Source organism: Alligator sinensis, unplaced genomic scaffold (assembly GCF_000455745.1).
Source record: "Alligator sinensis unplaced genomic scaffold, ASM45574v1 scaffold424_1, whole genome shotgun sequence".
In the NCBI taxonomy this organism is placed as follows: Eukaryota; Metazoa; Chordata; order Crocodylia; family Alligatoridae; genus Alligator; species Alligator sinensis.
The window spans coordinates 1264040-1276329 of NW_005842113.1; the positions used below are offsets into that span (position 1 = coordinate 1264040).

The 12290-nt window shown below is 42.5% G+C and overlaps 1 protein-coding gene across 4 annotated transcripts in view; it reads right to left on the reverse strand.

The window, feature by feature from the left end:
- IGSF5 (immunoglobulin superfamily member 5) overlaps nucleotides 1–12290 on the reverse strand; it is an 84286-nt gene that overhangs the window by 57423 nt on the left and 14573 nt on the right. For all 4 annotated transcript variants that reach the window (XR_003094304.1, XR_003094305.1, XM_014520400.2 and 1 more), the window contains exons 3-4: nucleotides 7698–8018; nucleotides 6413–6721 (exon numbers count right to left, since the gene is read on the reverse strand). Coding sequence is in view for 2 of the 4 variants with exons in the window: in XM_014520400.2 (XP_014375886.1) it covers nucleotides 6413–6721; nucleotides 7698–8018 (630 nt within the window). In the remaining 2 variants the exon portion in view is untranslated. The remainder of the gene's footprint in view (nucleotides 1–6412; nucleotides 6722–7697; nucleotides 8019–12290) is intronic.

Genomic DNA, 12290 nt, shown 5'->3' on the forward strand with positions numbered 1-12290 from the left:
TCTGAAGTTAATATTAGTATAATAATCTCCTATCAACATATTGTCAGTAAGATCTTTCACACTAATTCTAAATTATTTCCCTTATGGGAATGACTTCTGTTTGCAAACATTATCAAGCCCTTATTATTACATGACATTATTATTACATTACATACATTGTCAAGCACTCTGTCTCCTTAGATCATGAAATACAATAAGGATCTGTGTAATTTCAGATATTTCAAAAAGCCCACTTCAGTGCATAGTCCAAGGACTTCGCTTTCTTTAATATTTTTTCCTTGGTTCTCTTTTTAAGAGAGATGTACGGTATTTGCACTACAGTGCAGTCTGTATAGCCATATTTTAGGATTGTAATAATGCTATCAAAGAAATGGTAATTAATGTATGTAACTTAGGTAACTATTGCATGTACTCTGTCTTATAGGAATTGTTCCAAAACATTTATTCTGTAGTGCAGGAGAAGGGAAAACCAGGTGACTGGGTTCAAAGCAAGGTGGATTTTCTTTTGGTAGAACTGATTAGAACATTCCAACTTTAAGAAGGAAGTAGTTTCAGGTTTCGGTAATGGGCAACAATTTAATGGAGGAAACCAGGCTGTCTTGGAGAACCCTAAAGTAACCCTGTCTCCTGACTGTCGCTAGTCCAAACTACTTTCTGCAAGGGACCTGGAGTGTCCACAGAAAACCATGGCAGCATATTGATCCTCAGAGTTCAAATATGTTATGTTCATGAATATGACATCCAGAACTGAAGTGTGTTACTATGCTGTTCATGGCTGCACGTATTTATGTGGTATACTTCGGTGTGGAAAACAGTCACAAACTTCCTAAATTTCCCCTCTAACCCTCTCCGGGCCCCAATTACTGCTATCTTTTCTTTATCACCTACTCTTCCTTAATTAGCAGCTTACTGGTTATCTTCCAAAGCAAAACAAGAGACCTGGCTAGCTGCTTGACTTATTCATTTCTACCTTCCTCATGTTGGCAGTGCCTGCCTGGTAGTTAAGCCTTTGCAAAAGGTCCTGTCAGACAATGCTCTTTCTCTGAAGACTTAGCAAAGACTTGAGACAGGTTTCAGGCAGGCAACACAGCTGAAGTGAGAAATAGCTTTGATTCAGTTTGAAGGTGGATTCAGGATTGAGCTGGGACATATACAAGGTGCAGATAGTACAAAAGGTAAGGCCAAGGCAGTTTGAATTGATGCTACAGGGAGTAATAGAAGCCTACTCCAGGGACTTGGATGAGGGCATCACTACCCAGCAGCAGAACTGTAGTTCCTTCATCTAAGGTAACGAGTCAAGGTCACCAGAGCTTCCCTGGTAACATTTCCCTAAAGGGCTGGAATTGGACTTGCCCAAATTTTGGACTGTGGTGCAGCTAAGACCAGAAGACACTAAGGCTCTTTTCATATGTTACACTTATGACATGTTTTACTTAGATCTTAGCATTACTACAAGTTACAAAGTTTTCTGAACAGTCGCACAGTAATGCTTACTGGGTGTATCTACATGGGATACTTTTCTGTGCAGTGAACTAATCAACTGTGCAGTAAAGAATCAGTGTCTACATGTGTGCACCATTTACTGTGCAGTAAAATAGTCTACTGCGCAGTTAGCTACTACCCAGGTAGTAAGCTAACTGCACAGTAGATACTGTGCACTGGGAGCAAATTTGCTCCCAGTCAGCCCCATCACTAGGGCGCCACAGGGGATGGGAAATTCCCCTGGTCAAGGTACTACTCAGCTCCTGGCTCCTCCAGAAGCTGAGAGCAGAGCAGCACCCAAATGACGTAGCTCTCTGCCTGCCCTCTGCAGCACTGGGACTCAGGAGCTCCCTGCTTCCCCACACATCCTGGGGCTAGATGGGAACTGTCCCTTCTGTGGCAGCTTCCAGTCAACTCCAGGGCAGAGATTTCCCCAATCAGCCCAGGGCTGACCAGGAACTGTCCCCCTTCTGGGGCAGCTACCAGCCAGCTGTGGGCTGCACCCCCACCCAGGCCAGAGCTGGCTGGGAGCTGCCCAAGAAGTGGGGCATCTCTCAGCCAACAAACCCAAGCTATGCAGGAAATCCCCTTTGGGCATGAGCTTTGTTCCCACAGGCACAGGGTGCGGAGAGCTCTGCAGCAGCAGCTGTCTCCTGGCCCCACACACTTCAGGACCCCTCCCCATGTGTATGGGGCAAGGAGACAGCTGCCACTGCAGCCAGCAGATCTCTCCTGGCCCCACGCACAGGGGGAATGGCCCCATGCTCCCTGCCAACCCCTGAGATAACATCCTGGAACAGTCTGGAGCTCTCACTCAATGCAGCAGGGGGCCAGAGCAGGATAGGAGCAACCCTGGCTGCTCCTATTGGGAGCACATTTAGACATGCTCCCAGGAAAAGCTTACTGCACAGTATTTTACTGTGTGGTAAGCCTTTTTAGCATTAACAGCATGTAAGCATGTCCTCTATGAGCTAAATAAACATATCCTAAGTGTTGGAACTATGAAAACTTCAGTGCACAGCAGTGTGCTGCAACCAATAAACTGCTGTTTGTGGATTCCAGATCCCACAGTACACAGGAGTCTTCTGATTGTATGACCACCGTAGAACAGTTAGACATTAGCTTAACACATTCTGTAATACGATCTGGAGATACTCCTTGCTGGAAAAGTCCTAAGTTTACTATGCTATGATGGTGCTTAGCACATGCTTTAGTGCTTGAACACAGGGATGCTAGCCTTTTTAAGTGCATTTAAAATGTCCTAAGTGGAATGTGCAACAAGGGCCAAATGCTACACTGCATTGCCCCACAGTGCGTACATCTACACGTGTGCTTTAATGCACAGTAGCCTATTATGCTAATTCACAGTATAATAGGCTACTGAGCATTAAGTGTCACTTTTAAAACGTGCTTTTGGTACTGCACATTAGAGGAACCTAATACACATTTATTTAATACCTCACATGGGAGGTACTACATTTAATGCACATTAGGAAAAGTGCATTAATGCACGTGTAGATATGCCCAGTTACTGACAACTGTGGGAGGAGGACTGAAATGGAGACTCTATTCAGGACACCTGGGGCAGTGGTAGGAATCTTACTTAGTAGAAGTTGCTACCTAGTAGAAATTGGCAACTGACTAAAGGTCCAGTAGTTTTCTTTGTTTCAAACTCTTGGACTTTGTGCTTATGAGTGGGGAAGTATTGCCTATCAAAGAAGGTAATTTATTTTTCTTGACTTGCCAGCCTGGACCTTTTTGCTGCCAACATCAGGTAACGATTGCTGGAATTTCAAATGTTGCATGTATTAGAATATTTTCATTTATTGTAAGTGTCATATCTTTATTTCACATTCATAGTTTAAAGACTTTACTTTCTCCTACCCTGACAAATGTGAGTGTCTGCTGCCACACAATCATTTTCCAAAGCTAATGAATAATGGTCCTATCACTAATATGCTTCATGACATCTGTTTTTTTCCTCTTCTGATTTTCATTGTGTAACTATGGAAACTGAGGGTTCATACCTCAGTAGCTCACAGAGGAGCAGGCAAGGTAATTTTATTAATTTTATTAAATCCTCAGGATAGATATGTTTTGCTTCATCAGTAATTAGAAGCAATCTAACTTTGAAGATGTCTTATTAAAACCAGTAGAATGGTCTTTTTCAATTGCATGACAAAGTAGGAGCTCCTGGGAACATTGTAAACAATGACTCACACTTAATAAAACGGCTCAGTCAGGAAGCTTATTTGTTTATCTTCATATCTAGGTTTTTATACCATACCCATCACTCTGGTATATTAATATCTTGTGTGCATTATGCAATTACCACCCATTTCAGTACAAGGAGTGGTTCACATCACCTAGCACTCTGAGAGGTGCCTTGAGGAGCATGTCAAAAGATGACACTTAGCAGATGACTAAAAGAAACATGGCTATAAGGACCTATTCTATGTAGAAGAAATCTAGAGTCGCAGTGAACCACCATAAAGGCTTCTGTATCACCTTTCCAAGCCTCAAGATAGGTAATAAAGCTAAAAAAGAGGGTGTCACCAAGGTGTCATCAAGGTAATCTCAGCTCTGAGCTGACTTTAGACAATATAATGAGCTGATAACAATTCCAGTAGCCTTGAGACACATGTACCTTATACAGGGACCATTAACCAAGTAATCCCAGGACTGAGGGGCTGCAAAAAGCACTTTTGTGTGCCACCTCTCCCACCCCCACACCCTGCCCTCAGCTGAACCATACACTGGATCTAATCTAGCATGTTTTTATTGTGCTACAGTTTGGAAAAGAGAAGCATCTCACCTAGGATACCACTTCAGTAAAAACATATTTGCTGATATATGCAATGATCCAGAGCCTGGTCCCTTGTTCCTCTTGCTATGTGTGCCTGGTAAGTCCAGCTTTACCAATAGCTTGGTAAGTCTCTGGATAACAGAGATGTTAATTTGTGGAGCTAATTACCACAGAATATTGGAGAGACCACGAAGGTAGCAATACATAAAAAATAATTGGATACTTACATGAATAGCAAATATATACAGAGTTATAATGCTGATTGTTAACATACATTTTGAAAGATATATTAAATATCATGCTTCATGGGTATGAGAACAAGAGGAAGATGAATATGTGGGGTACATTATCCCACGTCTGCTGACCCTATAGTTATTTTTAACTTTCCTCTGAAGTATCTGGAGGGGTGACACTATCCAGGACAGGATACTGGGGGTAATGGGCCTTCAAGCCCATCCAGTATGTTCCTACAAGGGTAATGCTTGGGAAAGAGCATGGCTAAGCTGTCACTGTGCTCCAGCCATCCTTGTTGATGGCATGGCCAACCAGCCTCCATGAGGAAACACATGAAGGAGTGTCAATTAGGCTAGGACGGACATTACACATAAACCGGTTTAAGTAATCACAAACTGGTTTAAACCTGTAACAGAACAGATGTGAACATAAACCAGTTTGAAAATGGCTGAAACCAGTTTGAGATAAACCTGGTTGAATGTAGTATCAGACTTAACTGATTTGGCTCAAACCAGTTTATGCAATGTCTGTCCCAGACCCCTTGCTGGTTTAAGTTAAATCAGAGACACCCCCCTCCCAGCATCCCAGCATCCCAGCATGCTCTCTGGGCTGGGCGGGGCTCTCTGCTCCACAGCAGGGCTGGCCCCTCCCCTCTGCTCCCTGATCCTTTCCTCCTCTCTGCCACAGCAGGTGGTATGTTAGCTAATGCCAAGAGGTGTCGGTGTGTGTCTCTCTCCAATTTTACTGAGCTAAGCAGACAGAATAGTGACCCCTTAGGGCTTTTGGAGCTATTCAGCAGGTTAGCTGGTAAGGTGTTTAAGAAATTTAAAGTATTGTAGAAAGAGGCTATTGTTTTGCTAATCAGGTGATAAAAACTGTTATTAGTGTGTCCTCCTCATTGTCCCCCACTCCTCACCCAGCTGTCTTGTTCCTCTATCAGTTTGCTGCAAACAGTATGATGAAGCAGGAAGGAAGATTGAAAAGCTCCATATCATCAACAGATGCATTCACTGAACAACCCCCTTACCTCAGAGTGCTAGCCTGGGGCTGGCAACACTCCCACCCCTTAAGCAGCCAGGGGGGAAAAGCCTGGGACTGTGCAGGCAGACCTCCCTAATGAGAGAGTCCTGCCAGGGCCTGGCCACACCCTCCTCAGCTCACCTCCCCGCAGAAGGGAAGGGAGGGCTGCTCTAGTGCCCCCCACTGCCTCAGCTTCTAGCCTGAGCCACTGCAGGCACGTGCCTGAATTTCCTCAGTCTACAGAGAATGTCTGTCCAGTTTCCAATTGGTTCAGGCTAGCCGGGTTAGACTAACCTGCAAAGGTTGAATCAATTCAGGCTCAGGCTTTTTGAACGTCTGTCCCTAGCCTTAGAGACTGGGAATTCTATCTGCCCTGTTCACTCTTTGTAGGAACCAGGAATTGAAATTCAGGCTTTCTTGACATCAATGGCAAAACTAGCATTGACTTCAAAGGAGCCAGGATTTCATCTAGGTTTGACCTTGAGCAAATGAAGTATCACCTAAAATGTTTATGGTAGGTATAGAGATGTGTATTATCTTATGGACTGAAACATGTCTGCTTTTTAAACCTGAATATATTGGAAGGGATCTTGCATAAGTCGCAACACTCCATTTTGTAGGCAACGATGTCACTAAAAGGAAAGTTCCACTTTGTGTTGCTCAGAATGTATTGTAAGTGTGGTGTCATGGTGCACAGGACTTGTGCTAGCCCCATGTATAGGGCTTGCCATACATGAATATCAAGTTGCAGTTTGTACCATTTACAGAAGCTTGATTCTCTTGCAGTAGCACATGCTACATTGCTCAGGCTGCACATCAAAGGTTTTCAGAACAAAATAAACAGTGACGGCATGAGGAATATTCACTTACCTAGAGGAGATTCAACCAAAATAAGAGTTACAGTCGCATTCTGTGGCTTAGACAATGCTCCTATATCAGCTAAACAAGTCAGAGTCTCATTGGTTAATGGAGTCAAAGTTAAGATGCTGGTTGTATTGTGAAGGCCATTAGATTCTTGACCGTGTTCAGTAATATACATCGATTTATCTACGAAAGAGTTATTTATCTTCCAGGTAATGTTTGGAGCTGGAGCCCATCCTAAGGCTTCACAAAAAATTTCAATTGTTTTGTTCACTTTTACTGTCAAGTTGCTATCTTTGATGAACAAAGATCCATTAACTGTAGGAGGCAAAAATGTTTTCTTTCTTCAGAATATTTAAATAAATGCTTTGCTACTGCCAGCTTTAAATCTCTTTCGATAACAGAAATCAATCATGTTTTGAAATGTACATTAAAAAACCTATAAAATACTGGTTGTCTCATTTTCATGAGACAAACACAAAGCTATTGCAATTTCTTGCCCATGTTATATTCCATTTTGACATTAGGCTCAGTTTTTAGTGAAAAAGGCTGGAATTATATTTCTCTATTAGTTTTTAAAGCATTTCTTCAGGTCAATCAGGAAGCAAATTATAGAAGGCTCATATTCTCTTGGTGTTAGGTACTTTTCTTTATAACAAATTAACAGTGGTCAGAAGGAAGATTCTACTTGATTGAATGCACATGCAATAGTGATGATTGAGAGAGCTTATATAGAAAGTACTTGATACGCAGGATCTTATTTTTTCTTGGTTGCTGTAATGTATAGCAAAAGTCATAACAAGAAGGGTATAACCTTGTGTCTCAGAGACTACACTTCTGCACTCCCTTGAATGAACCACAAATAAGCTGGCTGGATGCTGCCAATTCCTAAATCAGAAGTAGAAGGGAAGCTCTGCATTAAATACCAAATATGGTTTATGTACAAAACTGAGCAAAAATCCATAAAGATTCTGATCAGAAGAGATTTTGACTGATAAATGGAGCTGTTATTAACAGGCTTCTGGCACTCTCAAGCAATCCAAGAAAGAATAAGAGAGGCTATGGAAAAAAGAGAGCAGAATTGAAATCTTTTATAGCAGCAGCCTGAATATGAGTGGGAAAGCTGCTATGATGCAAAATTACTGAAACAGCTTTCAAAAGAAGAGACATAGCAGATACAGGACATTAAATGAAAGAAGGAAACAATATATAGGGACAATCTGGGCAATGTGCCAAAGGCTATGTTTTAACAGTAATTTAATATGATTTCTTTGACATGAAAATTCATACACACCTTGAACAGTAAGAAATGCATAGCCATTTTCACTACCGCCTTGACTGCTGCATTCTATTTTCCCAGAATCACTCTGACGGACATCATGGATAATCAGCTCTGAGGTAAATTCATTACCAGCTGTATAATTTTGAGAGGTGAAACGATTATCTGTTATAACAGGTCCTGTAGGATTAACTACAGTAAGAACAAGTTTCCCATTTGAAAGCCAAATGATGATTTTCCAATCCTGTGAGACAGTGCAGTTAAACCGGGCCTCCGAACCAGCTAGAACTGTTGCATTCGCAGGACCCCGGACAATAGTATAACAGAAGCCAAGACCTGGGAGGGAAAATAAATCCAAGAATTATAAGCATAGAAATACAAATGTCAGTGTAATGCTCTGGCTTGCTTAGTTTATTCTGCAAGATACTGTTACAAAATGATAATACCGTGTTTACTCAGTTCTAAGATGGGGGTTCCTTTCTCCCATTTAACATGAGGGAAAAAGCCCTTCATCTTAGAAATGAGTACAAAGGGGTGGGGAGGAGCAGGTGACTGCTGTGGCTACCAGCTTGTTTCCCTGAATCTCCCCACCTCCCACAGCCTCTGTCCCTCTCCCCACCCCACTCCCTCTACCCCTATGTTTGTTCAGTTCTGACAGACTCCATCCACACTGCAGCTTAGGATACTAAGCACAGCTCCAGCCCAGCCCCATAGCAGTGATGTACATAGCCTGCACAGCTGCTATGGGACCAGGCTGGTGCCCCAGGCTTGAACAGGGATGGAGCCTGCTGGCATGAAGCCAAGATAAGGGGAGAATGGGGGAGCCAAGTCTGAAGGGAGCAGAGGATGGAGGGAAGGGGCAGGCGGGGGAGCAGAATGGGAATGGGGGCCCAAGACCCTGGGAGTGGAGGCAAGCAAGGAGTAGGCAGGTGGAAGAGGTGACAAGAGAGCAGGTACACGCAGATGACAAGCTGCTTGATCTTCCCATACCACCTGCGTGCCACTGCCTGCCCCCTGCAGAGATAGGGGTGAAGTAAAGACAACCGCCCAATAATTAGATTATATACATGGAAAAATATACCAAATTTATCATTTTTCCTATATAGAATCTAAGTCGGGGGGAGGGGGTTCATCTTAAATTCAGGGTAGTCTTAAATTAAAGTAAATATGGTCCTTTTGGTATTGCATAGATGTAAGCATTTGACACCTGAAGAGAATGCCTATTAAAGGCAACCATCACTGTATCTAATCTAACAGCATATATCCAACAGTGGTGAATATCTAATGTTTGGAGAGCAAGTTTTAAATCCCAACTATTAGCAATAACTGCCACTTTAAAAAAATGAATGTTGAAATGGAGTCAAGGTTGAGTATGGTTGATGGTATATCAGTAATCTGCAGAAAATACATTACGGGGTTCTTGTAATGTCATCCCACAGTCATGGGGGACACAGAATTTAAATAAATCCAGAGCTGGTGTATAGCCCACTGCCAGTTTTGTGTGGGGATAGATACATCATTGTCATCTAGTGATGGAACACTCCTAGCCCACCTTAGAACCAAGCTGTGTTAAGTTAGCCAATCATTAGTGAAAGGCTGCTGACTTGTGAAGAGGTGCCCCAATGAGATGGGCATTCTGCAGAACAGATAAATAAGGAGTCCCAGTGTCCAACTTCCTCTATACTTTGAGGGTTCCTCATGCCATGCTGCATCAATGCACAAGGAGAGCAAGACAGAAATGCCAAGGGGAACTTTTCCAGAACCAGTGCCCAAAGCATGCAGTCTTTAGGATAGCAGGATTAAGTAGAAAATTCTTCCTACAGTCTCCCATTAAAACTAACAGAATTGCCTCATAAAATTAACTGTAGAGGAAGGATAGGGTGCAGACAGAAGTGCAGCTACCCACTATAACTCGGAACACTTTGCAGGAAGCGTTCTGAGTTACAAAGATCCCTCAAACCAAACAGAAGTTCACTGTTGGTTCTAAGAGGGAGGGAATCCAGCTGCTGGCTGCCCGCCTGCAGCCGGTTTCCCCTAGCAATGGCCCCTCCTCCCTGCCAACCTGTCTCTATCTTCAGAATGGGAGTGGTGGAAGGGAGCAGGAGCCCATTCTAGGAGTTCCCCAGCCAATACTGGACAGTGGGGTGGCTGAATTGGAGCCCCCCAAGACTGAACTCTCTCCGCTCCCTTTCCCCTATCCCATTCTGAAAATAGCAACAGGCTGGCAGGCAGTGCAGACAGAAGTTACAGAAGATGCTTTGTTTTGAAACATCTTCATCTGAACCCTCATGCAATGAGGGTTCAGATTTTGCCCAATCTAGCATTTTTGAAGCTGTCTGCAGCTGTGCACTTGTATTGGTCATGGCTATAGAACACTTTCTGTGGCCAAATAGGGCAAAAAATTGTCACTTCTGTCTGCACCCATGGTGACCAAGTTATCTTGGATGTCACAATAACTCTATTTAAATCACCCAATACAGTTTGTTGCTTATACATCATAGCAATTAGACACAATTGTTAATAACTTACGTTGTCTTTACACATGCTCTGGGGGTGGGAGGAGAGGTGCTTTAGAGAGGCTTCAGGAGCCCTTTAATTAAAGCATCTACAGAATTTCATGTAGTCAGCATCCCACACTTCAAAATGGCATCGGGGTGCTTTAACTTAAGTTTGTTTGATAAGCTTTAGTTAAAGTGCCCCCACCACCATTTTGAAGTCCAGGGATGCTAAATACATGAGACACCAAGGCTGCTGGAGTGTGTTAATTAGCATACTCCAGCAGCACATTGGAGTAGGCATCCCACACATCTGCAGGCACCCTTAAAGCCCAATTTCTGCAAACATTCATGAGATTTCAATTTTTTTCAATTCTGTCAAAGGTTTGAAATGTTTCTTATTCCAGTGGTAAGACTATTCAGGACAAAAAAAAAAGACTGATATAAATGATGACAGAAGTATTTAAAACCCAGTTTAAGTTCATTTAAACTCAACATTTTACTTATAAATTCTCTGAAATTGCATTTTGTACACTGTCAGTTTGGGAGAATATGCTATTTTTTCATACAAAACTGAAAAGACATTTAAACCCTGTATAATTATGAGGTCATTCCCAGCATCTCTATAATTCAGACAAAGATCAATTTTTCATTTTAAGCAAGTTATTCAGAAGATATTCTGATACTAACAAAATATGTAAGGCCACTTTCTCTATGACTTTTCTATTGTACCAGGAAGGGGAAATAGAGGGCACAATATCAGAACTTTGATTGGGGACCCAAGCACCAACTGACCAGTGATAAAAACATGCCCTATTCTTAAGAATTATTTACTTTCAGTCTGTGATATGGCAGCATAATATTATCAATTGAAAAAAGTACATTATATATTTTTTCTGCCAGTTCTCCCATAGGAAGACAGTAAAAGGAGTTATAGGAATAAAAGATTCTGTACAAATAGATTTGCTTTTATGAGCACAAGACTGAAAGGACTTCCTGGGTCATCAAATCTATCATACAATCTCTTTCAAAAAATGTTACCAAACTCCAGCTTAAAGGTATCTGGATTATTTGCTCCCGGTGCTCTTAGTAGAAGGCTGATTCAGAACCCCTCTGCTCTGATTTTTAAAACCTTTTAATTACCAATCTAAATTTATTCATATCCAGTTTATACCTATTTGTTCTTGTGTCCTGAAGCATAAATAACATTTTCCCCTAAGAGTTTGGCCTCTGACATATTTATAGAACAGTCATATCGTCTTTGAGAATATGACTGTTCTGATATGATACATAAGATGAGCTCTTTCAACTTCCTGTTGTATGATAATCTCCATTTATTCATGTTCACAGGAAGTGCCATAGAGGTTATCTTTGCAAGTTTCCATTATATTATTTTCCTCTGCACAGCAATCTCCTAAATATATCTAAGCTAAGAACTTTCAGTCAAAATTAAAATGTGTTTCTATTCCTAATTCTCAAATCAGATAACACACCACAGATCACCTTTCAGCAAACAGTGCATTTCTCCTGATAGCAACTACCTTTATTACACATAGTTATTGCACCTGTTGATCTATAATGCTTTAAAACACTCAGCCTAGGGACAGAAGTTACACATAAACTGGTTTAAACCTGTAAAGGCACTTGTACATATGACGCCATTTTACCATGTACACATGATGAAAATGTCACTGTGTGTGTCACACTGTAAACGTGCAAGACTTTGGGGGTTTAAAATGAGCTTGCATCATTGCAAACTAAACTACATCCCGATGCATGTGCCTGCTGAAGGCAGAAGCGGCGAGAGGCCTGATCCTTTTTTTCTTTTTTCAGCAGAGCCTACCCACCTCTCCCATGACCAGGGGGCAAGCTGCTGGCAGGCTGAGCAGCCCCTGAGCTGTGAGAGGACCTAGTCCTTCTCTCTGTGGTGGCGCTACCCCTGGGGGCTCCCCAGGCAGGCTGCTAATGGGCCAGGTGCTGCCCCAGAGCTGGGTTGGGGAAGAGTTGGATTGGGCCAGGTGCTGCCTCTACGCTGGGGCAGCACCTGGCCCACTAGCAGCCCATCCAGGCAGCCCTGGGGGGCAATGCCACCACAAAGGGAAGGACTGGGTGG